The sequence below is a fragment of the Halichoerus grypus genome, chromosome 1 (genome assembly GCF_964656455.1).
Source record: "Halichoerus grypus chromosome 1, mHalGry1.hap1.1, whole genome shotgun sequence".
NCBI classification, from domain to species: Eukaryota; Metazoa; Chordata; class Mammalia; order Carnivora; family Phocidae; genus Halichoerus; species Halichoerus grypus.
The window spans coordinates 171,449,216-171,475,271 of record NC_135712.1 but is presented as its reverse complement, the minus strand read 5'-3'; the positions used below and the strand labels follow the sequence as shown (position 1 = coordinate 171,475,271).

At 39.0% G+C, this 26,056-nt stretch overlaps 1 protein-coding gene across 6 annotated transcripts in view; it reads right to left on the bottom strand.

Moving 5' to 3' along the window:
* Positions 1-26,056, bottom strand: part of SUMF1 (sulfatase modifying factor 1) — a 94,257-nt gene that overhangs the window by 8,547 nt on the left and 59,654 nt on the right. For 2 of the 6 annotated variants that reach the window (XM_036075547.2, XM_036075552.2), the window contains one exon: positions 2,211-2,270. In XM_036075547.2, the coding sequence (XP_035931440.1) occupies positions 2,211-2,270 (60 nt within the window). The other 4 variants (XR_013449131.1, XM_078075848.1, XM_036075550.2 and 1 more) reach the window with 4 other exon arrangements.

Below are 26,056 nucleotides of genomic sequence, written 5' to 3'. Positions count from 1 at the left end.
TACATGCAAAAATGCTCAGTATTTTAACAAACTGAATCCAAAACATATAAAAAGGATAATACATCATAATTAAGCAAGCACAGTCTAGGAAGGCAAAGATGGTTTAACATTTGAAAACTAAAAATTTATGAGCGTAATTTACCATATTGACAGACTGAAAAAGAAAAACCATACAAACATCTCAATAGCTGCAGAAAAGGCATCCAGAAAAATTTACATCCATTTCTGATAAAAACTCTCAAAAAGCTAGGAACAGAAGGAAACTTCCTTGAACTTATAAAGAACATCTCCAAAAACACTACAGCTAATATACCTAACTTTGAAAAGTTGAATGTTTAACCCCTTATGATCAAAAATGAGGTAAGAATGTCTGTTCATACCATTCATATTCAATACTGTATTAGAGGTTCTAGCCAATGCAATAGAACAAGAAAAAGTAATGAAAAAGATTTTAAAAGAAGAATTGTCTATAGTCATAGATGATATAACCACCAATGTAGAAAAACTAAAAGAATCTACAAAAACATTATTAGTATAGCTGAGTTTATGAAGGTTGCAGAACACAAGATAAACCAATTATACCATGTAAATGTATTTATTAAAAACATATATTAGATTAAAAGATATTTTAAAAGAATAAGCTGGGAAGCTTATAAAAATACAGATTTAAAATAAGCAAAAAATATGAAATGTTAAAGTAAACACGTTCATATGCACAGCAATGGAATACTTTTAGTGTTCATGCTTAAAAATGTTTTTTACAAGCATCATTTTCTCTATTTTCTTGAGGGAAAATCTTCTGGTCCTCAAATCTTGCAGAGTAAATGGATTCTCAATTTTTAAAAGTGCCATATGTCACAAACACAACTGGTGGTAATTAAGGTTGTGAGATACTATTCTGCAAAGAGAAATTTTGTTTTTCATGGAAGTCTATTTCCCTAGCAAAAGAATTCAGAAACACTTGTAGTAACAGCTTGAATGAAAGAAAAAATCGGGGACTAAAGACTGATATGTATGTGAACATTTAAAAGTACCAGGATGACCTAGGGCAGTGCTTTTAATTTCAAATTAAAATTAGAATTGTAAAGATAAATTTGCCTACATCTTGTCATAAATGTAGGTTTAAAGCATAAAGTAAACTCAAATATGAACTTCCACTTAAATAACTGGATTAAAATTTTAAAGAAATACAGAAGATACACATACACACGATCTACAGAGATTCTCTTTAGACTAGTGGTTTCCAAGCTTTGCAGTATGTTTTCATCCCCCTGAGACCTTTAAAATCCTGATGCCCAGGCCACACTCCAGAGGAATCAAAATGAGCTGAGTGGGGGAATATGCATCAGTCTTTTTTACAGATCCCAGATGATTCTAATGTGCAATAAAGTTTGAGAACCACTGTTTTAAGGTAAAATTTGATAATACACCCATTGTCAAATTAGTCATTTAATTTGGAGCTCTTATAGGTTGTTTTAAGTCTCTAACTGCCTGGACTAACTGAATTACCGTGGAAAACTTCTTGTAATAACCATCTGCAAAATGCCATCTTTGCATAGGGATAGAAAGAAGCTGAAGTGTTGGAGATACTAAAAATACATGATTTAAAGAAAAAAGGGAGAGGTGGTATTCAATTTCCAAACTCCTCAAAAATTTTACTCATGAAACACCAACTCACACTGATTACCCAAGAACAAACAGTTCTGACGCTGAAATCATAGCCCAAAGAGCAGAAACACTCTCTGAGATTGATGCTTATTTCACAAAGCACATACATTATACCTAGAACATTTGTGATGTTTCCATTCCAGTACACTACAATCCACCCTCCATTTCCAACTCTCACCTTAATCTCAACAGAGGATCCCGAAATTTACAGAAGTTTCAAATAAATGAAGGGTATACTTCCAGACAGACATGCTGGAAATAGTATATTGCCCACCCTGGTCCATGGGACAATAAAGCTCTCTCAATGGTCAAGATTCAACAGATGGAAATTAGTTAACAATAGATTATTCACAACCTCTGCTTCTTTTCCCCATGCCTGTATCCAAATCTGAAATGAGTATTATTATTATTATTATTATTTACTTTGATGAGAATAGGTATGTATTAGCAGAAGTGGATGGGACATTTTAGGGCTAAGGTTTACAGTGGATCTATTAACCTATTGTTAGTACACCAATGCAGAGTTTAATGACTTGGCTTACCTTATGGCACATGTAGGATCCACCTTTCTTCACCCGGTCTTTTCCAGAAGGGGGGCCTTTCTGTGGATGAAGAGAATGCATCAGTCCAGAAAGCACAGATGTTCCTCATCGACTGGCAGAGTTTGTTTTAGTCCAACCAGCTCTTCATGGCTGCCTCAACTCTTCACATGCTTTTCTGCCCCCGGGCCCTGAATCTGCACCCACGCACCCTTCCAAATGCCCACCTCTCCAAATCCTACCCACCCTCTAAGGTCCAGCTCAGGTTCCCACTTTGGTGAAATCTTTGTGACTATAGCAAACAATTCCCCCTTCTAAGCCCCCATAATAGCATTTCTCACCTAGGTGACTAATAAGCTGCTTGGCAGCATCTCCTATAGCACCTCATGCTGATATGCAAATTTATCCTGCCTAACAACTGGCTTGTTTAAGTGGACTAGCTAGCCTTTTGAATTATGTTTTTATAATCTTACTGTGCAACACCTAATAAACCCTTTGCTGACTGAAGGACTTTGCTTTTCATCTTTTAAAAAAAATTTTAGGTCAGGTTTATTGAGGTATAATTTACATACAGTAAACTTTAACCTTTTTAATCCTTTTTAAATGCACACATCTGGAGAGTTTTGACAAATGTATAGGCATGTAACCACTACCACGATCAAGATACGGAATACAGTTTATCTTTTTCAAAATGATTTATATAGTGCTGCTATGAGCCAAGCATGGATGCAAATATTAACCCATGTAATCTCTATAACTTCTTTTTTTTTTTTAAGATTTTATTTTTAAGTAATCCCTACATCCAGCATGGGGCCGGAACTCACAACCCCGAGATCAAGAGTTCCATGCTCCACCCACTGAGCCAGCCGGGCGCCCTTCTCCATACCAACTTCTGAAGTAAGATAAGCAAGTGGCAGAATAAGGATGGATGCACACCCAGGCAGCCTGGCTCCAGTCCATTTGATGCTCTCCGTTTAGAGACCAGGAATGTAGGAAATTGGGCAATGCCTACAAGGGGGGCAAGAAGCAAGAGTGGCTACCACTGTAGGGAAAACTGAAGCCTGAATCAGCCAGCCAAGAGGTAAGACTATTTCTTCTAGGAAGGGCTTTGGATAAAAGTGCACTGGAAATGAACATCCTAAAACTTTAGTTGCCAGCATAAGGGCCTCAACATCACATGAGTCATGCAAAGAAAATCTGAGAAGTACCAATAACCTCCTACAAACCAGAACCACATATGGGAAGTTTAGGGGCTTACATTTTTTTTGCTTTTCCTTTGTTAGGCAAAAAGTCAATTAATCATGTAGCTGCCTGCTTTTTGTCTACTGAAAACGAGACAAGGTCGAACAGTGCCGCTTATCTTAGTTTTCCTTTTCTTGTCAACTACCTAGAGTCAAGGGCTCAGACATAAGTGGCAGAAGTTAAAAGAACCATGTTTTCTCCAAGCTTGGCTAACATACTGACCTGCAAATGTCAACTATGTGGGCAGAAGTTCACGTTCTCTAAGCACTTCCAGGTACTTAGAAAGGGTCACAGCCCACGCCCCTGGCTATTCTTCATTTCACAGCAGGGCCCCAGTATTTCCATGGCCTTAAATGCTTAATGCCATGCTAATAAACTTTTAGCAGTTAGAAATGGGCAAACTATAAATGAGAAAAACTACCTGTGAAAATAAGGACTGCCAGCACAGCCTTCTTCCCAGGCGTGTCTGGAACCTGACAGACATTGCATCAGAATCTGCTGGGTGTGTTTATTATCCTAGAGAAGTATGAAGCTGAAAGGAACACATTGCTATCTGTGGAGTTATCCCACATAATGGCCAATGTCTCCTACATGGAATTTCTTGCTGAGGAGTTTTTGCCGTACCACTGCTTCCCTCAGGTGGCTCTCCGTGTGCTGCGTCACAATGCACCAAATGACAGCTTACATTCTGACCGAAGTATCTGATATCATGCAAGATTAAATTCTTTTGTTAGGTTACATCGAAGGACAAGAAGGAGCTGATTTGCCAATAAGAACGAGCAAGAACAAAATCATTCCCTTTCATCACCGTCTCCGATGAACTAAGCCTGCAGTCAATAAATACAACACTCATCAAAGGGACACAAACACTAATGAGAGTCACCCTGTACTGACACAACCACAGCAATTAATACTGTCCTCGATTTAGGTGACTGCTCAGACGATTCTTTTTTTTTTTTTAAAGATTTTATTTATTTGACAGAGAGAGACACAGCGAGAGAGGGAACACAAACGGGGAGTGGGAGAGGGAGAAGCAGGCTTCCCGCTGAGCAGGGAGCCCGATGTGGGGCTTGATCCCAGGACCCTGGGACCATGACCTGAGCCGAAGGCAGACACTTAACGACTGAGCCACCCAGGCGCCCCTGCTCAGACGATTCTTACAAATAAAACTATTTTTGCCAGAAAACAACATGAGGTAGGATTAGCTGTAACTGTTTGAAATGCTCACCACTTTGCAAAACCAACCAACCAACCAAAACAAACAAAAAAAAACCCACAGAAAAATTACTAGGAGGGTTGTAGCAGTTTGAATAGTGTCCCCCCAAAACTCACATTCACTTAGAGCCTCAGAATGTGAACTTATTTAGAAATAGGGACTTTGCAGATTTGTAATTTTCGTAATTTGTTAAGATGATGTCATACAGTATAATGGTGAACCCTAAAAGTGCAATGACTGGTGTCCTTGTCACAGGAGGACAGGACACAGAGAGACACCCAGAGGAGGCCATGTGAAGATGGAGGCAGAGACTGGCATGATGCAGCTACAAGCCGAGGATTCCTAGGACCTGCTAGAAGCTAAGAAAAGGCAAGGAAGGGATCTCCCCTAGAGATGCCAGAGGGAGGACAGTCCTGCCAGAACCTTGATATCAGCCTTCTAGACTCCAGATTGTGAGAATAAATGTCTGTTGTTTCAACCACCAAGTTTGTGGTGACTTGTTATGGCAGCCCTAGGACACCAATACAAAGGGGAAATGTCCTCATTTCTATTTGTCAAAGAAAGGATCGATACATCAAGATTCAAATTGTCTCTCATGATCAAGTTTGTGAGTGCGGGTGAAAACCACTTAGGAAGCTACGAACACTAGTGTCTGAATGCGTCATCTTTCTGCCTATTACCCCTCACGAGAACAGAGGCTGCGGTGCTCCAGCACCTCTACCACCTATATTAAAAATCTAAGTAAAAAACCACACTGGGCGCCTGGGTGGCTCAGTTGGTTAAGCGACTGCCTTCGGCTCAGGTCATGATCCTGGAGTCCCGGGATCGAGTCCCGCATTGGGCTCCCTGCTTGGCAGGGAGTCTGCTTCTCCCTCTGACCCTCCTCCCTCTCGTGCTCTCTGTCTCTCATTCTCTCTCTCTCCCAAATAAATAAATAAAATCTTAAAAAAAAAAAAAACCACACTGAACACAGGGACTCCACCCAGAAACAGACAAGGACCCATGTGAATGTTATCTCCAAAGGGACTACTACCCATAGCCACTCTACTCCCAGACACCAAAATACGAACGTCTCTAATGCTTGGATGATTGCAAAGAACAGAAAAAAAACAAACAAAAAAATGCGAGTTTCTAAATGTCTGCCCCAGTAATCTCAAAAGGCCAAGATGCAGCTAAAGTTCTCAGGCAAAGAGATAAAGAAGCAACACTGAGTGTTAGTGAAGGGAAATATACCCTCATTTAAAACACCTGGGAAGGCATAAAAGTCATCAACAATGAAAAACCCATAGGACCCTCATCAGTAAGACGGGCTTGTTGAATGAAAAATAAGGCGGCAGGAAGGAGGGTGGCCAGCCTGCTCAAAGCTGCCAGGATGTATTTCATAGGAGCATTAACAATGACATTTTGTGCAGTAAAGAGGACACTACCCTTTCCCTCCTTTGCATACCCAACACAATGACAAGGAAAGCAACAAAAGGGACTGAGAATCTGACAAAATGTCATCAGTCAGCAGAGTGTCAAAAATCACTACTGTTAAACATGCTGTCTGATACACTCACTCTGCAGTGTGGAATACCATGCAGCTGTTAAAAAGAATGAGGCACATTAAAGAAAACACAAGGCACTTCTGTCAGAGTATATTACACTATCATTTTTGCTTAGAAGATAACACGGAATCAAGCATTTACTCTGCTTTTCTTATACAGTGTGTCCCAGTGGGGAGTTGGTTACCTGGAGCGAGCGTCTGGCCCTGAGGCACAGGAGGGCGCCTTGTGGGCCGCTCCTCACGTAACGCACTCAACCACGTTTTCATTCTCATTCAGTTTGATGCACTGTTTGATTTACCTCGGAGCTTGCCCTGTGACCCAGGGATTATTTAGAAGTGTGTTGTTAGTTTCCAAGTGTTCGGAGATTTTCCTAATTTATTTCTGTTATTGATTTCTAGTATGACTCCATTGTGATTGGAGAGCATACTCTATATGACTACAACATTTAAAAATGTACTGAGGTTTATTTGATGGTATAGGATTTGGTCTTTGGTATATGTTCCATGAGTTCTTGAAGGGATATTCTGCTCTTGTCGGTTAGATCCTCTTCATTGATGGTATCACTGAGTTCTCTTCTATCCTTGCTGATCGTCTATGTAATTATACTGTCAATTGTTGACAAAGGGGTGTGAAAGTTTCCAACTACAATTGTGGATTGGTCTATTTCTCCTTTGAATTCTTTGTTAAATTAGTTTTTGCTTCATATGTCTCAGCTGTATTCACTGGTGCATGTATATTTAGTATTACTATGTCGTTGTGTTGGATTAACCATTTTATCATTACAGAATGTCCTTCCCTGACTCTGTCAAATTGCTCTGCTTCGAAGTCTGCCTTATATGATATTAATATAGCCATGCCTACTTTCTTTTGAGTAATGTTTGTATAATATCTCTTGTCCCATCATTGTTTTCAAACCACTTACATCATTATATTTGAAAAGAGTTTTTGGTAGACAGGATATAGTTAGGTTTTATTTTTAATCCACATGGCCAATCTATCTTTTAATTGATATACTTAGAGCATGTGCTTTTAAAGAAATTATTGATATGTTGGGGCTTAAGTCTGCCATTTTTAAAAAATTTTATTTTACTATGTTAGTCACCATACATTACATCATTAGTTTTTGATGTAGTGTTTCATGATTCATTGTTTGCATATAACACCCAGTGCTCCATGCCATACATGCCCTCCTTAATACCGATCACCCGGCTAACCCATCCCCCCACCCCTCTCCCCTCTGAAACCCTCAGTTTGTTTCTGAGATTACATAGTCTCTCATGGTTTGTCTCCCCCTCCAACTTCCCCCCCTTCATTTTTCCCTTCCACCTTCTTCTTCTTCTTCTTCTTTTTTTAACATATAATGTATTATTTGGTTCAGGGGTACAGGTCTGTGATTCATCAGTCTTACACAATTTACAGCACTCACCATAGCACATACCCTCTCCAATGTCCATCACCCAGCCACCCCATCCCTCCCAACCCCCAACATTCCAGCAACCATCAGTTTGTTTCCTGAGATTAAGAGTCTCAGTTTGTCTCTGTCTCTGGTTTCATCTTGTTTCATTTTTAACTCGCTTCCCCTATGATCCTCTGTCTTGTTTCTCAAATTCCTCATATCACTGAGATCAAATGATACTTATCTTTCTCTGATTGACTTATTTCGCTTACCATAATACCCTCTAGTTCCATCCAAGTCATTGCAAATGGCAAGATTTCGTATTTTTTGATGGCTGCATAATATTCCATTGTGTACATATATACCACATCTTCTTTATCCATTCATCTGTTGATGGACATCTAGGTTCTTTCGATAGTTTGGCTATTGTGGACAATGCTGCTATAAACATTGGGGTGCACATACCCCTTCGGATCCTTACATTTGTATCTTTGGGGTAAATACCCAGTACTGCAATTGCTGGGTTGTAGGGTAGCTCTATTTTCAACTTTTTGAGGAATCTCCATATTATTTTTCGGACTGGCTGCACCAGCTTGCATTTCCACCAACAGTGTAGGAGAGTTCCCCTTTCTCTGCAACCTCGCCAACATCTGTCATTTCCTGACTTGTTAATTTTAGCCATTCTGACTGATGTGAGGTGGTATCTCATTGAGGTTTTGATTTGGATTTCCCTGATGCCGAGTGATGTTGAACAGTTTTTCATTTCTCTGTTGGCCATTTGGATGTCTTCTTTGCAGAAATGTCTACTCATGTCTTCTGCCCATTTCTTGATTGGATTATTTGTTCTTTGGGTGTTGAGTTTGATAAGTTCTTTATAGATTTTGGATACACCCCTTTATCTGATATGTCATTTGCAAATACCTTCTCCCATTCTGTCGGTTGTCTTTTGGTTTTGTTGACTGTTTCCTCTGCTGTGCAAAAGCTTTTTATCTTGATAAAGTCCCAATAGTTCATTTTTGCCCTTGCTTCCCTTGCCTTTGGTGATGTTTCTAGGAAGAAATTGCTGCAGCTGAGGTCGAAGAGGTTGCTTCCTGTGTTCTCCTCTAGGATTTTGATGGATTCCTGTCTCACATTTAGGTCTTTCATCCATTTGGAGTCTATTTTTGTGTGTGGTGTAAGAAAATGATCCAGTTTCATTCTTCTGCATGTGGCTGAATTTTCCCAACACCATTTGTTGAAGAGACTGTCTTTTTTCCATTGGACATTCTTTCCTGCTTTGTTGAAGATTAGTTGCCCATAGAGTTGAGGGTCCATTTCTGGGCTCTCTATTCTGTTCCATTGATCTATGTGTCTGTTTTTGTGCCAGTACTATACTGTCTTGATGATAACAGCTTTGTAATAGAGCTTGAAGTCCGACATTGTGATACCCCCAGCTTTGGTTTTCTTTTTCAACATTCCTCTGGCTATTCGGGGTCTTTTCTGGTTCCATACAAATTTTAGCATTATTTGTTCCATTTCTTTGAAAAAAGTGGATGGTATTTTGATAGGGATTGCCTTAAATGTGTAGATTGCTCTAGGTAGCATAGACATTTTCACAATATTTGTTCTTCCAATCCATGAGCATGGAATGTTTTTCCATTTCTTTGTGTCTTCCTCAATTTCTTTCATGAGTATTCTATAGTTTTCTGAGTACAGATTCTTTGCCACTTTGGTTAGATTTATTCCTAAGTAGCTTATGGTTTTGGGTGCAATTGTAAATGGGATCAACTCCTTAATGTCTCTTTCTTCCGTGTTGGTGGTGGTGTATAGAAATGCCACTGATTTCCATGCATTCATTTTATATCATGCCACTTTACTGAATTCCTGTTGAGTTCTAGCAGTTTTGGGGTGGAGTTTTTTGGGTTTTCCACATGAAGTACCATATCATCTGCAAAGAGTGAGAGTTTGACTTCTTCTTTGCCGATTTGGATGCCTTTTATTTCTTTTTGTTGTCTGATTGCTGTGGCTAGGACTTCTAGTACTATGTTGAATAGCAGTGGTGATAGTGGACGTCCCTGCCACGTTCCTGACTTTAGGGGAAAAGCTCTCAGTTTTTCCCCATTGACAATGATATTCGCTGTGGGTTTTTCATAGATGGCTTTTATGATATTGAGGTATGTACCCTCTATCCCTACACCCTGAAGAGTTTTAATCAAGAAAGATGCTGTACTTTGTCAAATGCTTTTTCTGCATCTATTGAGAGGATCATATGGTTCTTATTCCTTCTTTTATTAATGTATCATGTTGATTGATTTGTGGATATTGAACCAAACTTGCAGCCCAGGAATAAATACCACTTGGTCGTGGTGAATAATCCTTGTAATGTACTGTTGGATCCTATTGGCTAGTATTTTGGTGAGAATTTTTGCATCCATGTTCATCAGGGATATTGGTCTGTAATTCTCCTTTTTGATGGGGTCTTTGTCTGGTTTTGGTATCAAGGTAATGATGGCCTCATAAAATGAGTTTCAAAGTTTTCCTTCCATTTCTATTTTTTGGAACAGATTCAGAAGAATAGGTATTAATTCTTCTTGAAATGTTTGGTAGAATTCCCCTGGGAAGCCATCTGGCCCTGGGCTCTAGTTTGTTGGGAGATTTTTGATTACTGCTTCAATTTCCTTACTGGTTATGGGTCTGTTCAGGTTTTCTATTTCTTCCTGGTTCAGTTTTGGTAGTTTAAAGGTCTATAGGAATGCATTCATTTCTTCCAGATTGTCTAATTTGCTGGCATATAGTTGCTCCTAATATGTTCTTATAACCGTTTGTATTTCTTTGGTGTTGGTTGTGATCTCTCCTCTTTCATTCATTTTATTTATTTGGGTCCTTTCTCTTTTCTTTTTGATAAGTCTGGCCAGGGGCTTATCAATCTTATTAATTCTTTCAGAGAACCAGCTCCTACTTTTGTTGATCTGTTCTATGGTTCTTTTGGTTTCTATTTCATTGATTTCTGCTCTGATCTTTATTATTTCTCTTCTCCTGCTGGGTTTAGGCTTTATTTGCTGTTCTTTCTCCAGCTCCTTTAGGTGTAGGGTTAGGTTGTGTATTTGAGACCTTTCTTGCTTCTTGAGAAAGGCTTGTATTGCTATGTACTTTCCTCTTAGGACTGCCTTTGTGCATCCCAAAGATTTTCAACAGTTGTGTTTTCATTTTCATTTGTTCCCACGAATTTTTTTAATTCTTCTTTAATTTCCTGGTTGACCCATTCATTCTTTAGTAAGATGCTCTTTAGCCTCCATGTATTTGAGTTCTTTCCAACTTTCCTCTTGTGATTGAGTTCTAGTTTCAAAGCACTGTGGTCAGAAAATATGCAGGGAATGATCCCAATCTTTTGGTACTAGTTGAGACCTGATTTGTGACCTAGGATGTGGTCTATTCTGGAGAATGTTCCATGGGCACTAGAGAAGAATGTGTATTCTGTTGCTTTGGGATAGAATGTTCTGAATATATCTGTGAAGTCCATTTGGTCCAATGTGTCATTTAAAGCCTTTATTTCCTTGTTGATCTTTTGTTTAGATGATCTGTCCATTTCAATGAGGGGGGTGTTAAAGTCCCCTATTATTATTATATTTTTGTCGATGTGTTTCTTTCATTTTGTTATTAATTGGCTTATATAATTGGCTGCTCCCACGTTAGGGGCATAGATATTTACAATTGTTAGATCTTCTTGTTGGATAGACACTTTAAGTAGGATACAGTGTCCTTCCTCATCTCTTATCATAGTCTTTAGTTTAAAATATAATTTGTCTGATATAAGGATTGCCACCCCAGGTTTCTTTTGGTGTCCATTAGCATGGTAAATGGTTTTCCACCCCCTCACTTTCAATCTGGAGGTGTCTTTGGGTTTAAAATGAGTCTCTTGCAGGCGGCATATCGATGGGTCTTGTTATTTTATCCAGTCTGATACCATGTGTCTTTTGATTGGGGCATTTATCCCATTTACATTCAGGGTAACTATTGAAAGATATGAATTTAGTGCCATTGTATTGCCTGTAAGGTGACTGTTACTGTATATTGTCTCTATTCCTTTCTGGTCTATGTTGCTTTTAGGCTCTCTCTTTGCTTAGAGGACCCCTCTCAATATTTCTTGTAGGGCTGGTTTCGTGTTTGCAAATTCCTTTAGTTTTTGTTTGTCCTGGAAGCTTTTTATCTCTCCTTCTATTTTCAATGACAGCCTAGCTGGATATAGTATTCTTGGCTGCATATTTTTCTCATTTAGTGCTCTGAATATATCCTGCCAGTCCTTTCTGGCCTGTCAGGTCTCTGTGGATAGGTCTGCTGCCAATCTAATGTTTCTGCCGTTGTAGGTTACAGACCTCTTGTCCCGAGCTGCTTTCAGGATTTTCTCTTTGTCTCTGAGACTTTTAAGTTTTACTATTAGATGTCGAGGTGTTGACTTATTTTTATTGATTTTGAGGGGGGTTCTCTGTGCCTCCTAGATTTTGATGCCTGTTTCCTTCCCCAAATTAGGGAAGTTCTCCATTATAATTTGCTCCAATATACCTTCTGCCCCTCTCTTTCTTCTTCTTCTGGGATCCCAATTATTCTAATATTGCTTCGTCTTATGGTATCACTTATCTCTCGAATTCTGCCCTCGTGATCCAGTAGTTGTTTAGCTCTCTTTTTCTCAGCTTCTTTATTCTCCATCATTTGGTCTTCTATATCACTAATTCTCTCTTCTGCCTCATTTATCATAGCAGTTAGAGCCTCCATTTTTGATTGCACCTCATTAATAGCCTTTTTGATTTTGACTTGGTTAACCGATTTTAGTTCTTTTATTTCTCCAGAAAGGGTTTCTCTAGTATCTTCCATGCTTTTTTCAAGCCCAGCTAGTATCATTATAATCATCATTCTGAACTCTAGTTCCGACATCTTACTAAGGTCCGTATTGATTAGGTCCCTGGCAGTCAGTACTGCCTCTTGTTCTTTTTTTGAGGTGAGTTTTTCCATCTTGTCATTTTGTCCAGAGGAGAATAGATGAATGAGAGAATATAATACTAAAAGGGTAACAATGACCCCAGAAAAAAATACACTAAACAAATCAGAAGAGACCCAAAACCAGGGGGAAAAAAAGGGAAAGGGAAAAAAAAAAAAAAAAGAATATGATCAGGCTGGTGAACAGATCAGAGCCACACTCTAGATTTTGGTCATATTTTGGTCTGGTAAAAGAAAGTGCCTCCCAAAATTTTAAAGAAAGAAAAACTTATATATGTACAAAAATAAGGGTAAATACAATGAAGGGATGGAATATGACTGTAAAGATGAAAATTATAAAAGATTTTATAAAAGGAATTGATAAGAAGTTGGCTGAAAAAAGAAAGAAGAGTAATTTAAAAAAACAAAAAAAAAGTGGTGAGAGAATGTGATCAGGCAGGAGACTAGAACAAAGCCATACACTAGAGATTTAGGGTATATTTTGGTTTGTTAGAAGAAACTGTATCCCAAAATTTTAAAGACAGAAAACCTTATATATATACAAAAAAATAAGGTTAACTACAATGAAGGGATAGAATATGACTCTAAAAATGAAAATTAAAAAAGATTTTTAAAAAAGGATTTGATAAGATGCTGGTTGAAAAGGGGAAAAAGAAAAATTCAAAAAAAATAGAAAAAGAAAATTAAAAAAATTAACTTTGAAGGATTAAAGAATCATGGGGAAAAAAGCCATGAAGTCTATGTGCTGTATTCCCCTAGTGCTGGAGTTCTGCAGTTCTCATTGATCGGTAAACTTGGTCTTGGCTGGCTGTTCTTGCTGATCTTCTGGTGGAGGAGCCTGTTGCAGTGGTTCTCAAATTCTTTGCCCAAGGCGGAATTGCACTGCTCTTGTCAGGGGCCTACATTTTATATAGATATATAATATAGAAACATATATATAAAACTGTGATGATATAAAACATCAGAGTCTACTGGTGTTATTTTACCAGTTCCAGTGAAGTACAGAAAACTTATCTCCTTTTATATCCCTTTAGGCTCCCCTGTTTATAATGTAATTGTAGAAAATACTTCCTCTAAATACATTTAGAAACACATCAAACAATGTTATAATTTTACAAAATTGAGAGATAACACTTAAAAAATATCATGCCATTTCCTCTGGCCTTTACTGGGGTCTCTGATGAGAAATCTGCTGTCATTCATATTGGTTTTTTCGCTCTAGCTAAGGTGTTCTTTTCTCTGCCTTCTTTTAAGGTTTTTGTCTTTTATTTTCAGAAGTTTAATTATGATGTCTTGGTATGGATTTCAATGGGACAGTCCTGTATTGGGTTCACTTACCCTCTTGAAGCTATAGGTTTAAGTCTTTTTCCAAATCTGGGAGGTGGTCAGCCATTACTCCTTTGAGTATCCCGTCAGCCCCACCCTATTTCTCTCCTCCTCCAGGGCTCCCAGAACACAAATGTTAGATCTTTTGTTATGGTCACATGGGTCCCTGAGGTTCTATTCATTCATTCATTTTCTATTTTTTCCTCTGTTGTTCAGATGGGATTGTTTCCTTTGTTCTAGTTTCCAGTTCACTGACTTGGTGGTGTTGTTCAGTCCCTTCCATTCTACTTTTGAGCCCATTCCCCAAGCTTTTATTTTGGTTATGCTATTTTTCAGTTCTAAAAGTTTCATTTGGTTCTCATTTATATCTCCTATTTCTTTTCTGAAACTTTCCATCTTTTTTTTTCATTTGTTTCAAACATGTTCATAATTGCTCACTGGAGAATCTTTATCATGGCTGCATTAAAAGTCAAGGGTGGATAATTCTAACATCTCTGCCATCTCAGTGTTAGTTAGCATCCATTGTTCCTTTCATTTTCTTTGGTAAATTCCTGGTTCTTGGTAGAATAAGTGATGATTCAATTGAAACCTGAATACATTTTTAGTATGTTACAAAAGACTCAGATCTCATTTAACCATCCTGTTTTAGCTGGCTTTCTGTGACCCTCGCTGGCAGGGGAAGGGAGGGAGCCATCTTCTTACTGCCAGGTGGAAGTAGAAATCCAGGTTCCCTGCTCGGCTTTCATGGACAACTCAGGAGGGACTCTTGTTACTTGCCACTGCATGGAGGTGAGGGCTCTGGCTCCCCACATGGTCTCCACTACACCCCAGTGAAAGGCCAGGCTCAGTATTTTACCTTCTCTGATACCACCCTGGCAGGGGTGTTATGGCATCTCAAACACAGCCTCATGAGGGTGCAAATCTAGGCTCCCCGCTTGGCCTTTGCTGGCTTGGATGAGGACACAGTTTTTTCTGTGGTGTTTGGATGAAGCACAGTGGTTACGACTAAAAGTTTTCTGTATGACTAGACTATCCCTCTCCGATTTGCTCCATTAGCTGAAGAAAGCAGGCTTTTCTTGGGACTTTGTCTATATTGGTTGGCACTTGTAGGTTGGTAGCTTCTTCAGCTCCAAGTCTGGGATATATGGGTCAAAAAGAAAATCCATGTAACTCACCATCATTTCATTCCTAAGGTCCCACGGTCTGCAGCTACTCTTCCTTGTTTTCACCTCTCTTATATTCCTTTTATATGTAGTATCCAGAGTTTTAGTTGTATTCAGCAGGAGGAACAGGGAAATGTACGTCTACTCCACTTTCCCAGAACCAGAAGAAAAATCTTCATCTTCATTTTTAAAGGATAGTTTTGTTGGACACAGAATTCTTAGTTGATGGCTTTTTTCAGCACTTTGGATATATCAGTCCACCATCTTCTGGCTTCCATTGTTTCTGATGAGAAATCAGCCATTAATTGTATTATTGTTGCCCACGTGTGATAAGATGTTTTTCTCTGTCTCTCAATAGTGTGACTATGAATTGTCTAGGTGTATTCTTTTTGTTTATCCTATTTGAAGTTATTTGAACTTTTTGGATCTCTATAGATAATTTTCATCAAATTTGGTATTTAAATAATTTCTTCAAAAATGTTTTGTTCCTTGGGGCGCCTGGGTGACTCAACTGGTTAAGTGTCCGATTCTTGATCTCAGCTCAGGTTTTAATCTCAGGGTAGTGAGTTCAAGCCCCGCACTGGGCCCCACTCTGGGCTTGGAGCCTACTTAAAAAAAAAAAAAAAGTTTTGTCCCTTTTTCTCCCTCCTCTCCATCTGAGACTATTATACATGCGTTAGAACTATGTTGGAACAGAATGCTCTATTGATTTGTCTCCAGTCTTTCTCCCTCCTCTGTTATTTGGCTTGGAAAACTTCTCTTGATTTACCTTCAAGTTCACTGATTCCTTCTTCTATTTCTAATCTATTGAGTTAATCTAGGGAAATCTTATTTCAGTCATTATAGTTTTTACTTCTAGAAATTTCACTTGACTCTTTATCATTTCCATTTGTCTACTGTGATTCTCTGTTGACACACATCATATTTCCTACTATTTCTTTGAACACATTTTCCTTTAATTCTTTAAATATAATAGCTGCTTTGAAGTTTTTGTTAAATCCAACATGTGGACCTACTCAGAGTCAGTTCCTATTTAACTAATCTTTTTCCTTAATATGGGTCACACTTTATTGTTAATTTGCAATGTTTATTACTTTTTAGGTGTAAAGTAGACATTTAGATTATTTGCTCATGCATGCACACACGCTAGTTGCTCTACATCTGATTGAACCATGACAGGCAAGCGTTAATAGACGCTGAAGCTGAGTTATGGGCACATTCTCTCTGCTCTTACTTATTATCATTTCCATAACAAAATCCTAAAAAAATAACATATATTCATATATGCTAACAGACGCATAGACTCCGTTTATAAAGGGAGTCATTAAAGAACTATTAATGTTGCCTGAGGAGGAAGGAAGGGCTTGGGACACAAGGATGGAAGTTGTGTACTTTTTGAAATCCACATTCACAAACTACCTATTCATTTTTTTAATGAAAAAAAAAGAAACATTTAGTACAATAAAAATTAAAATGATCTGGCATGTATTGGTTCTGTTTCACTGACACTCAGAAATAACACTGATTATTAAAGCCAAAAAGCACCTTTTATTTTGCATTCACCATCTCCTCATTATAATCAATTCTTACTACTAAATAGCACAATACATTTTTCAAAGCAGGAAATAAGAGTTAGCCTCCAAAAAAGGCTTAACCACCTTATCACAGACTCTCCTTTTTACAACCATCATCCTTTTAGGAATCAAATAAGTTAGGTAGCACTGCAATGGTATTCAGATGCTAGCCGACTGTTAGCCTTTCAACCATTGTCAGAGTGAGGGCAGGTCTGGAAAGACTATTCAGTTTAAAACTAACAAGCCTATTCTTTTTTTTTTTTTTTTTTTAAGATTTTATGTATTTATTTGACAGAGAGAGACACAGTGAGAGAGGGAACACAAGCAGGGGGAGTGGGAGAGGAGAAGCAGGCTTCCTGCCAAGCAGGAGCCCGATGTGGGACTCGATCCCAGGACCCCGAGATCATGACCTGAGCCGAAGGCAGACGCTTAACGACTGAGCCACCCAGGCGCCCACAAGCCTATTCTTTTAACACTAAAGGGAATCAGAGCTGAGCAGAAAAGTTGGGAGCAGTGGATTTACTCCTGGCTGGCAAAATCTAGGTTGTTTGAAATCAGAAAATGCTTCTGAGATCAGCTAGTTCAGAAGCTCCCCACCTGAGCTCTTTGGAACTGAGAAAATAGAAATGGGATCTCTTGCACTTAGTCAAGATTTTGAAAAGACTTTTTAAAGACCTCATTAAACTATCAATGAAAAAACTGGTCTGGATAATCCAAACAGGTATTTTTTAAGGCCCTATCTCCTTCTGGTCTTACCAGCACTATCAACATTATTTCCCATCATCACCCCCCAGGACAATGAGGTTCCTATGTCCCCTGAAATGACACAAGATTCTTTTTGCATAATATGCCAGTCCCCACTATCCATTTAACTTCTATTTATCTTGTAAGATCCACCTCAAGTATTATCTGTTAATGAGCATGAGCTCTGCAGTCAGACAATCTGCCTGGGTCCAAGTCACAGCTCTGACCTTGACCCTGAGACTAGCCTAGGTCTAGTAAAGTAACCCTTCTACATCCCAGGTTCTTCCCCAGCAAAATGGAGATGATAGAGATGATAACAGTATCTATTTCATTGGATTGAGGTGGGGATTAAATAAGATAATGCATAAAAGGGACTTAGTACTAAATAATAAATGTGCAGTTTCTGTTGTTACTATTATATAGTATTAGCTCATGAAGTCTAACTCAGGTTTCCCAAAAGTACCCATAAACTTAATAATCCAGGTGGCATGTAATTTCTAAAATTCCAAAATCAAAGAGATCACTTGACCCAATTTTTCAAAGGCCAAACCCCCAAAGGGAGTCCAAGTTCTAATAAAATAGCTGACATGTTAATAACCCTGTAGAAGGAAGACAGATTATCCTATTTTACAATGAAATTCACACAGCTAGTCAGTGCGTTCACAAGTTGTCACCACAGCATTAGACTTAGCAGAACATGGATATTTTCAATGGTAAAACCAACACAAAAACATTCTGGGAGCCACAGAAAGAGTGGAGTGAACCTCACCTTTAAAACTGGCTTTTGAAAACGTGATTTGCCTCTGTACTACTTTCTCTCCCCCTGCCAGGTCCAAATGATACAACAAACCCCTGAGGAGAAAACTGAAATTCATTATTTTCGATTTGACAATGGCAGCTAGCCTGTATTTAATAGCATTCCTGAGAAGACCCAGCAACCCTGTAAATATCTTAAAGTGCTTTAAATACTGTTTTTGTCTGCAGATTAAATCCTGATTCAAACCAACCAATGATAATGATAGCTTTGAAAAAGCAGTGGACATCCAGTGAAGGAATGAATCAGAAAAGGCCATACATATCTGCTCCTCACTGAATCTCCTCCATTTCACCACATTCGTGCTCATGCTAGACTCCTCAGGAGTAATTCTGGATTCTGAGCTCTCCCTAACCCCCACCCCCAGTTGATCTGATTAGCTCTATCTCCAAAGCAGATCTCTAATTGATGGCAGCTATCATCTGAATGGTAACTACCCTGGTGCCAACCTCCATTTCTCACCTGGACCACTACAATGGCCTCCTAATGGCCTCTTGCAGTTTCCTACATGGTATCTAATTAGAGCACAATAATATTGGTAGAATAGGTAAAAGACTATGCCATGGTGAAAGAAACTAGACCAAAAAAAAAAAAAAAAAAAAAAAGGAGTACGTACTTTATGATCCCAATCATCTAAAACTCTAAAAAATACAAACTAATATACAGTGACAGAAAGCAGATAATCGCTTGGGTATGGGAGGCAGAAAGGGGCAGGCTGAAGGGATTACCAGGGCACACAAGGAAACTTTTGGGTGATGGATATGTTTACTATCTAGACTGGTGATTTCATGGATATGTGTGTATATATACTTTTTGATCTCTGTGTGTGTACATACACACATACACACTAATGTATAAACTTATCAACTAGTACACTTTAGTTTTGTGCAACTTATGCCAATTATACTACAGTAAAGCTGTTCTTTAAAAATAAAAACAAACAAAATTATATTCTTAATAAAATATAAGGTGTGGGATTTCTTCAAATAATCCAGAGGAGGAGGGGAGCAAGGATTAGTGGGTGGAAATACAGATGAAACAATATTAGACATGAATTGATAATTATTAAAACCAGGTACTAAGGACATGGGAGTATCATATACTATTCTCTTGACTTTTGCATATTTGAAATTTTCTATAATAAAAACAATTTTTAAGTTAAAGGAGAGAAAATCATAAACCAGGATCAACTAAAAGAAGAAAAATACTACGCCTTCCAGAGCCCTAAACTGCTAGGAGTCCAAGACTTCCTTAGAAGCTTAAGTGCAGGGGAATGTGGAGTTTAAAAGAACAGATTTTATTCTCCACTCTATAAGCCTGAGAAGTGGGCACGTTCCTTTGAGAGCTAAATCCTCCTCTCCCTGGTTGTCTAAAAGCTAGGCTCTCTTGCACACTTGACTTCTAGTTGAGCCTTCAAGCTGTCAGTTCACACAGGCTCCCACAGATATGGTTCCAGCAGCCTGAAGTTGAGGATAAATGACAATCATCCAGCCACCCATCTGAAGGACTTCACGCATGCTGAAGCAGCACCCTGATAAATAAGCAAGTACCTGCCGCAACAGGCAGCTCAGAAACAAACACGAGCAGCATGTTTATCTTTTTTTTCCTGAAGCCTTCGCTCATGTATCTTCTAAAAGGAGTCTCAACCACCTCAACCAATTTTTAAAGAAAGGAACTCTCAGCCGACATTAGGTTAGAGCATGCTAACTCACTATCTCATTTGAGCCTCACAGGAGGCTTGGGAAGCAGCAAGTATCTTTATCCCCATTTTAAACATGAGAAATACTGAAACTCAGAAAGATGAAATACATGGAGTGCCCAAGGCCCCACAGCCAGCAAGTGACAGGAGTCGAGGTCCGACCCACCTCTGTGTCTGCCCAGCTTGACTGTCCTCCAAGCTCAGTAGCAACTCTGCCCGAAATGCATGTATGAAGAAAAGTCAAATCCCACTAACTCACTCTTTTTACCCAATGTCAAACATGTCAAAGGATTTTAAGAGTAGGTAGATGAAACCATTACTTCAAATAAAGCTTTTTCAGTTAGGTATAATTTCTTTATCCCCTAGCGCAACGACCTATGAAGAAGGGACTGCAATTAGCTTTATTTAGACATTGCATGAGGAGAGGAAAGTCATGATGTCCAAAGAAAGGTCAAAGAAAGAAAATAGGGATCAGACTGGAAAGAACAGCACATTAAACACAAAAACCAAATTAACAACCCCCACAGCGTTTTGTCTGTCAAACCAGCATGCCCTGGGTGGTGATTGGCCTGTTAGTAAAATGAATGAAAACAGCCATTTCTTCCATGCTACTCATTTCACCCATGCTAGGTTAAAATGGAAGAGACTTTTCAAAACTGTACTAAATTTGTTCACTTTGTGGTGATTTCTCCATTTTCCAGTAAAAAAAAAAAAGTCACTTCATAGCCCAAGGTCTACAGTAACAATTCTTGCTTCTGGGTAATGCATAAAATCAGATATTTAAAACACTGATTCTAGGTATAGCAGCTTATAATAGCAACTAGTACTTAACTGAGCACATATTATAAGCAGGTATTGCTTTTAATGTTTGTAATATTTAAAATGATCTTCTGATATAGGTTTGATTATTGATAAGGCAACCACATAATTTATTGTCCAAGTAAAGATAATTTGGGGAACAAAAGGAAAAGGCTATTAACAATTGTGCCAGGCACAGCCACAAACCACAAATGTTTAGACATGCAATCATTAGCCTCATTTTACAGATGGAGACGTAAGGAGCAGAAAGGTTAAACAGCCCGTCCAAGGTCACGTACCTAGTGAGCCAGGGTTCAAGCCCAAGTCGTCTGGCTCTAGGCTCATACTCAACTGCTCTGCCGTGTGCCGCTGGTGAGCTGACACAGTATCAGATTTTTTAAAACTATATCATTCCATTGTTCAGTTTGAAGCACACAAACGTCTCGGTATTTCACAAGTTCACTGCACGAAAATGACTAAAACCCAAGGAGAACGATGAGTGTGGAGTTCATATTTTTAAAAAATAAAGACGTTCATTTGTTGTTAGATATGCAGCTGAAACATGCCCCTTGTTAGATGTGCTTCTCTTAATCACTTCTCTCAGCATAGAATATCTGCTTATTTCACCCAGGAATAAATCCGTATTTACAATCCACAGCAACACCTACCACTTGGACATGCATACTCAGATTGATACCACAGATGTCTTTAGTGGTTTCACTGGCTCAAACCGCACTGGGTTTGGGGGTCTTAACCTTATACCATAGAAGCAACTGTTCCATTTCATAGACCTGCTGTGTAAAAATCTCACCTTCCCTTGTGTATCGCTGGAACGGTTTTCAAAAACTTCCAAGGACAAACTTATCACCAGAAATATGGTGATAAGTAGGGAGTTCAATAGTTTCATTACTATAGGCACCATAAAACTTCAATGAGCCACAACATCAGGCAGATACGTAGAAAGTGTTTGTGTGAATATACAAGACTGCTTGCGGACATGTTTTTTAAGGTAACATGATACTGGTGTGTTTCACATCATCCCTTTTCTCAAATTCCTCAGTGACACCACTGTCTTCTTACACTTACAGTTCTTCCTGCATCTTCCCTCAGACAATTGCAAGGTTTGCTTCAATGCTCCAGTGAGTGTCTCTGTCAGATGGCACTTCACCAGATGGGCTGAAAGATCATGCCCTCCCTCCACCCACCATCACTATCTCTCCTCTTACCTTGTATATTCCTTTCTTCCTAGCTGTGGTATAATAAAAAATAAACATTTGGTCCTTGTCCCTGGTTCCTGGTAGAAGGCTCCTAAAGCCCTTGGGATGTCCCGAGTGATGACTGTCTTTCTTTTGTAAGTAATGAGATGTTTCATTAGGGACAGGGGTTAGGTGTATAGCTACCTTCAGGATGGGGCCTGGCTGCCAGAAAGACCAAGCCATTACAGGGCTTGGAACTTTCAGGACCACCCTTGACCTGCAGGGAGGGGAGGGGGGCTGGACTTTGGGTTCAGTCACCAATGGCCAATGATTTGCTCAATCATGCTTACTTAATTAAACATCTGTAAAAAACCTCTAAACAACAGGGTTCAGAGAGCTACCAAGTTGAACAATCAGAGGTGCTGGGAAGTTGGAATTGTTGCAGTAAATTACCCAGCCTGAAGGGGAGATCAGGAGAACCCCCAAGTCTGTAATCTGCTGGGCACAAGTGTGCCTAGTGTGGTGATCTCATTTGGAGCAGGCATCTGAAATGAGAGCAGCCTTGTGGGACTGAGCCCTTGATCTGTAGTGTCTGACACTGACTCTGGAAAGAAAAAGTGCTGGGCTTACAACACATTACAAGCAGGAAGTATCAGTGAGAAAACTGCGGAGATCCCACAGGATGAGCCATGGCAGGAGGCATCACCAGGGAGCCAACACACAGGCGAGGAAGCCAGGGGAACCAGCGTCTAGGCCTGGTTCTGTCACTTTACTCTTGGCTTGAGTGTCCTCCCTTGTGAAATTCAGGTGCTGCACTAGAAACCCTACGAAGTCCTTTCTTTACCTCCATTCAGCACGAGCTGGTGGATACATCCCCAGATCCTTCCACCTTAAGGTTTCCCCACCCCAAATCACTTTGCTTCCTCCAGGGATTCTTTCCACTAATTCTTGCCAAGATGAGAGGTAAGCAACACAACTGTCTTTTGGGTGCCTTATTCAAGGACCTGAACTTTTTTTTTTTTAATTGTTGTGAAATACATATAACATAAAACTTACCATTTCATCCATTTTTTTTAACATTTTATTTATTTTGATGGAGAGAGAGAGAGAGACAGCGAGAGAGGGAACACAAGCAGGAGTAGGAGAGGGAGAAGCAGGCTTCCCGCTGAGCAAGGAGCCCGATGCGGGGCTCGATCCCAGGACCCTGGGGCCATGACCTGAGCCGAAGGCAGACACTTAACAACTGAGCCACCCAGGAGCCCCCCATTTCATCCATTTTTAAGTACAAGTTGATCCTTCAACAACAAGGTTTTGAACTGCACAAATCCACTTATAGGCAGATTTTTTTTTCAATAAATACACTGTAGTCCTGTAAATGTATTTTCTCTTACTTATTAACATTGTCTTTTCTCTAGCTTACTTTATTGTAAAAATACAGTATACAATACATATAATATACAAAATGTGTGTTAATCGACTGTTTATGTTATTGGTGAGGCTTTCAGTCAGTAGCAGGCTATCAATAGTTACCTTATGGAAGAGCCAAAAGTTGTACGTGGATATTTGATCATGCGGGCTGTCAGTGCCCCTAACCCTCTGTTGTGCAAGCGTCAACTACATACAGTTTGGTGGCATTAAGTACAATCAAACTGTTGTGCAACCATCACCACCGTCCAAATCCAGCGCTCTTTTCAGCCTGCAAAACTGAAACTCAACCCATTAAACCCTAAGTCCCCGGTCTCCCTTGGCAACCACAAGTGCTAAATGCACAACTGCCATTCTTTCTGTCTCTATGAATCTGACTGTTCTACGTACCTCATTTAAGCAGACTCGTACAATACTTACCTTTTTGTGACTGGCTTATTTCACTTAGCATAGTGTCTTCAAGGTTCATCCATGTGATAGCCTGTGTCAGAATTTTCTTCCCTTTTATGGCCAAATAATATTTCATTGCATGTTTGTACCATATTTCCATTAACCATTCATCAGGGGGCACTTAGGTTGGTTCCACCTTTGGCTATGGTAAATAATGCTGCTGTGAAAATGGGTGTACAAATATCTCTTCAAGACCCTGCTCTCAATTCTCTGGGGGAATATATCCCAAAGTGGAACTGCTGGATCATATAGTTCTATTTTCAATATTTTGAGGAAACCTATGTTGTTTTCCACAGCAAGTCCCAACAATAGTTGGAGCTGAGTTCCAATTTCTCCACATCCTTACCACCACTTATCATTTTCTGTTTTTTAAACAGTAGCCATCCTAGTGGGTATGAGGTGGCCAAGGGCCTCAATTCTTAGAGCCACTCTATCCAACTTCCTGGCAGGAAGCACAGAGAGAGAGAAAGAGAAAAGAGCAGCAAGGTACTAAGAAAATGGTTACTACTCTGACCTATTAATGGTAGGTATTTATGAGCTGTTGAAAAGGCATGGACTATAGTAATTATGGAAATAAATGGTAATTTTTAACACCATTGTTAAAGACCATGAAATATCTAGGATGAAAACCAGTCAACATAAATATAGAAGAAGCAACTATTAAGAGAAAGTAAGTAGCCTACTGAAACTCTGCAACAAAGAATTAACTTTCTCATCATCTGCTCTATGGAATATGCAGATGGTTTTGTAATTTCAGAAGGCTTAATATGCTAATAGAACATTCATGGTCTATCCAATGGATTAGTTCTAAAGTACACGTCATCCTAAACAATGCAGGGTATATAGTGCTATCATCCTCAAGGAAAGTAACTTCTGGGCCAACTAGCCAAACCACCAACATCACAGGGTACAGACTACATTTGCTGAAAGGTTTGCTCCATACTCAACCACTTCCATCTCTCATAATAATGGTGTAAAACTGTTCAGTCCTACTTACAAAGTCAGATACGGCCCTAAGCACTGCTTGAAGTGAGAAAAATAAAGTGTAGCCTTCTTAAGGATTTCATTTATCACATTCTCTTACTCTCACAACCTTCTGTGTTCTTCAGTGACAACTCATTAGCAAGTTACAAAGACAGTATAAGCAATTAGCTTGAGCCAAGTGGTATTTATAGATAAACATCATTTTCAAAGAATACTTGAAGACTTCCATGATTTTATTTTCAACATCTAGAAAGTAGACAAATGGTAAGGGCCCAATTCCGTAAGTTCTGTTGCCTCATTAGAAGCAGTGTGTACTTCCTTTAGTGGCTATAAACTAGAGACTGTCCACAGAAAGAAGCATTATTTATAACTGCACGCTACCAGATGGCTTATCTCCTTATCACATTCCTAAAAAGGTCCAGAACAAATGTCTTCCATGGATCTGATTTCAGGGTAAGGTATCAGTTCATAGCTTGCTAACTTACTGAAATTAAATTGTCATTACACATGAAACATAGTGGTCATAATTAGATTTGTCAAGGGCTTACTATATACCAGCCACCACATTAAAATTTTTCTTTGCATTATCTTACTAAAACCTCTCAGTAACTCCACAGGGGTGCTACTATTTCCTTAACCAATGAGGAAGCTGAGTGAGAGTTTAAGTGACTTAATGTAGCCGGCTAAGCTAGGAAAACAGGTCCAACTCCAAAAATGCATGCTTTCAACCATCATGTAATATACTTCTTCCGTACATACACATGTGTATATAATTAGGTGAGTTTGCTTGATTCTTTAACATCTGCAAGCTCCATGAGGGCAAGGGAATTGTGTCTGCTAGATTCCCCAGAACCCAACATTTGAATCTGGCATTGAGTGGGCTGCCAATAAATTTTCCTGAATGAATAAAAGTATATACTTTTATAGAAATCACACATGTGGATATGTATATGCCTATATTATAAATGTGTCTACATATCCACATGAAAAAAATTCCCAGAATAACCTGGCAGAAAAGATGACTTAACTGTTCTATTTTTCTCTTCTCAATAACATGGTTTTATTTCCAGATCCTTAGGGAAAGAACAAATGAGTCACACGATGGCATAGGGAGTCATGAAAGGTAAGGCTATAGAAATGGGAAACGACACTATATTACTTTTACAATTAATTAACAAGTCAAATTTAGGTACAAAAGCTGATTTGCCAAATCAGTAATTTTTAAAAATAATTTAGTGGAAATAACAGATTAGGAAGGTTAAGGACAGAAAGTTGATTTAAAATCTCAAGATGGAAGGAACGAG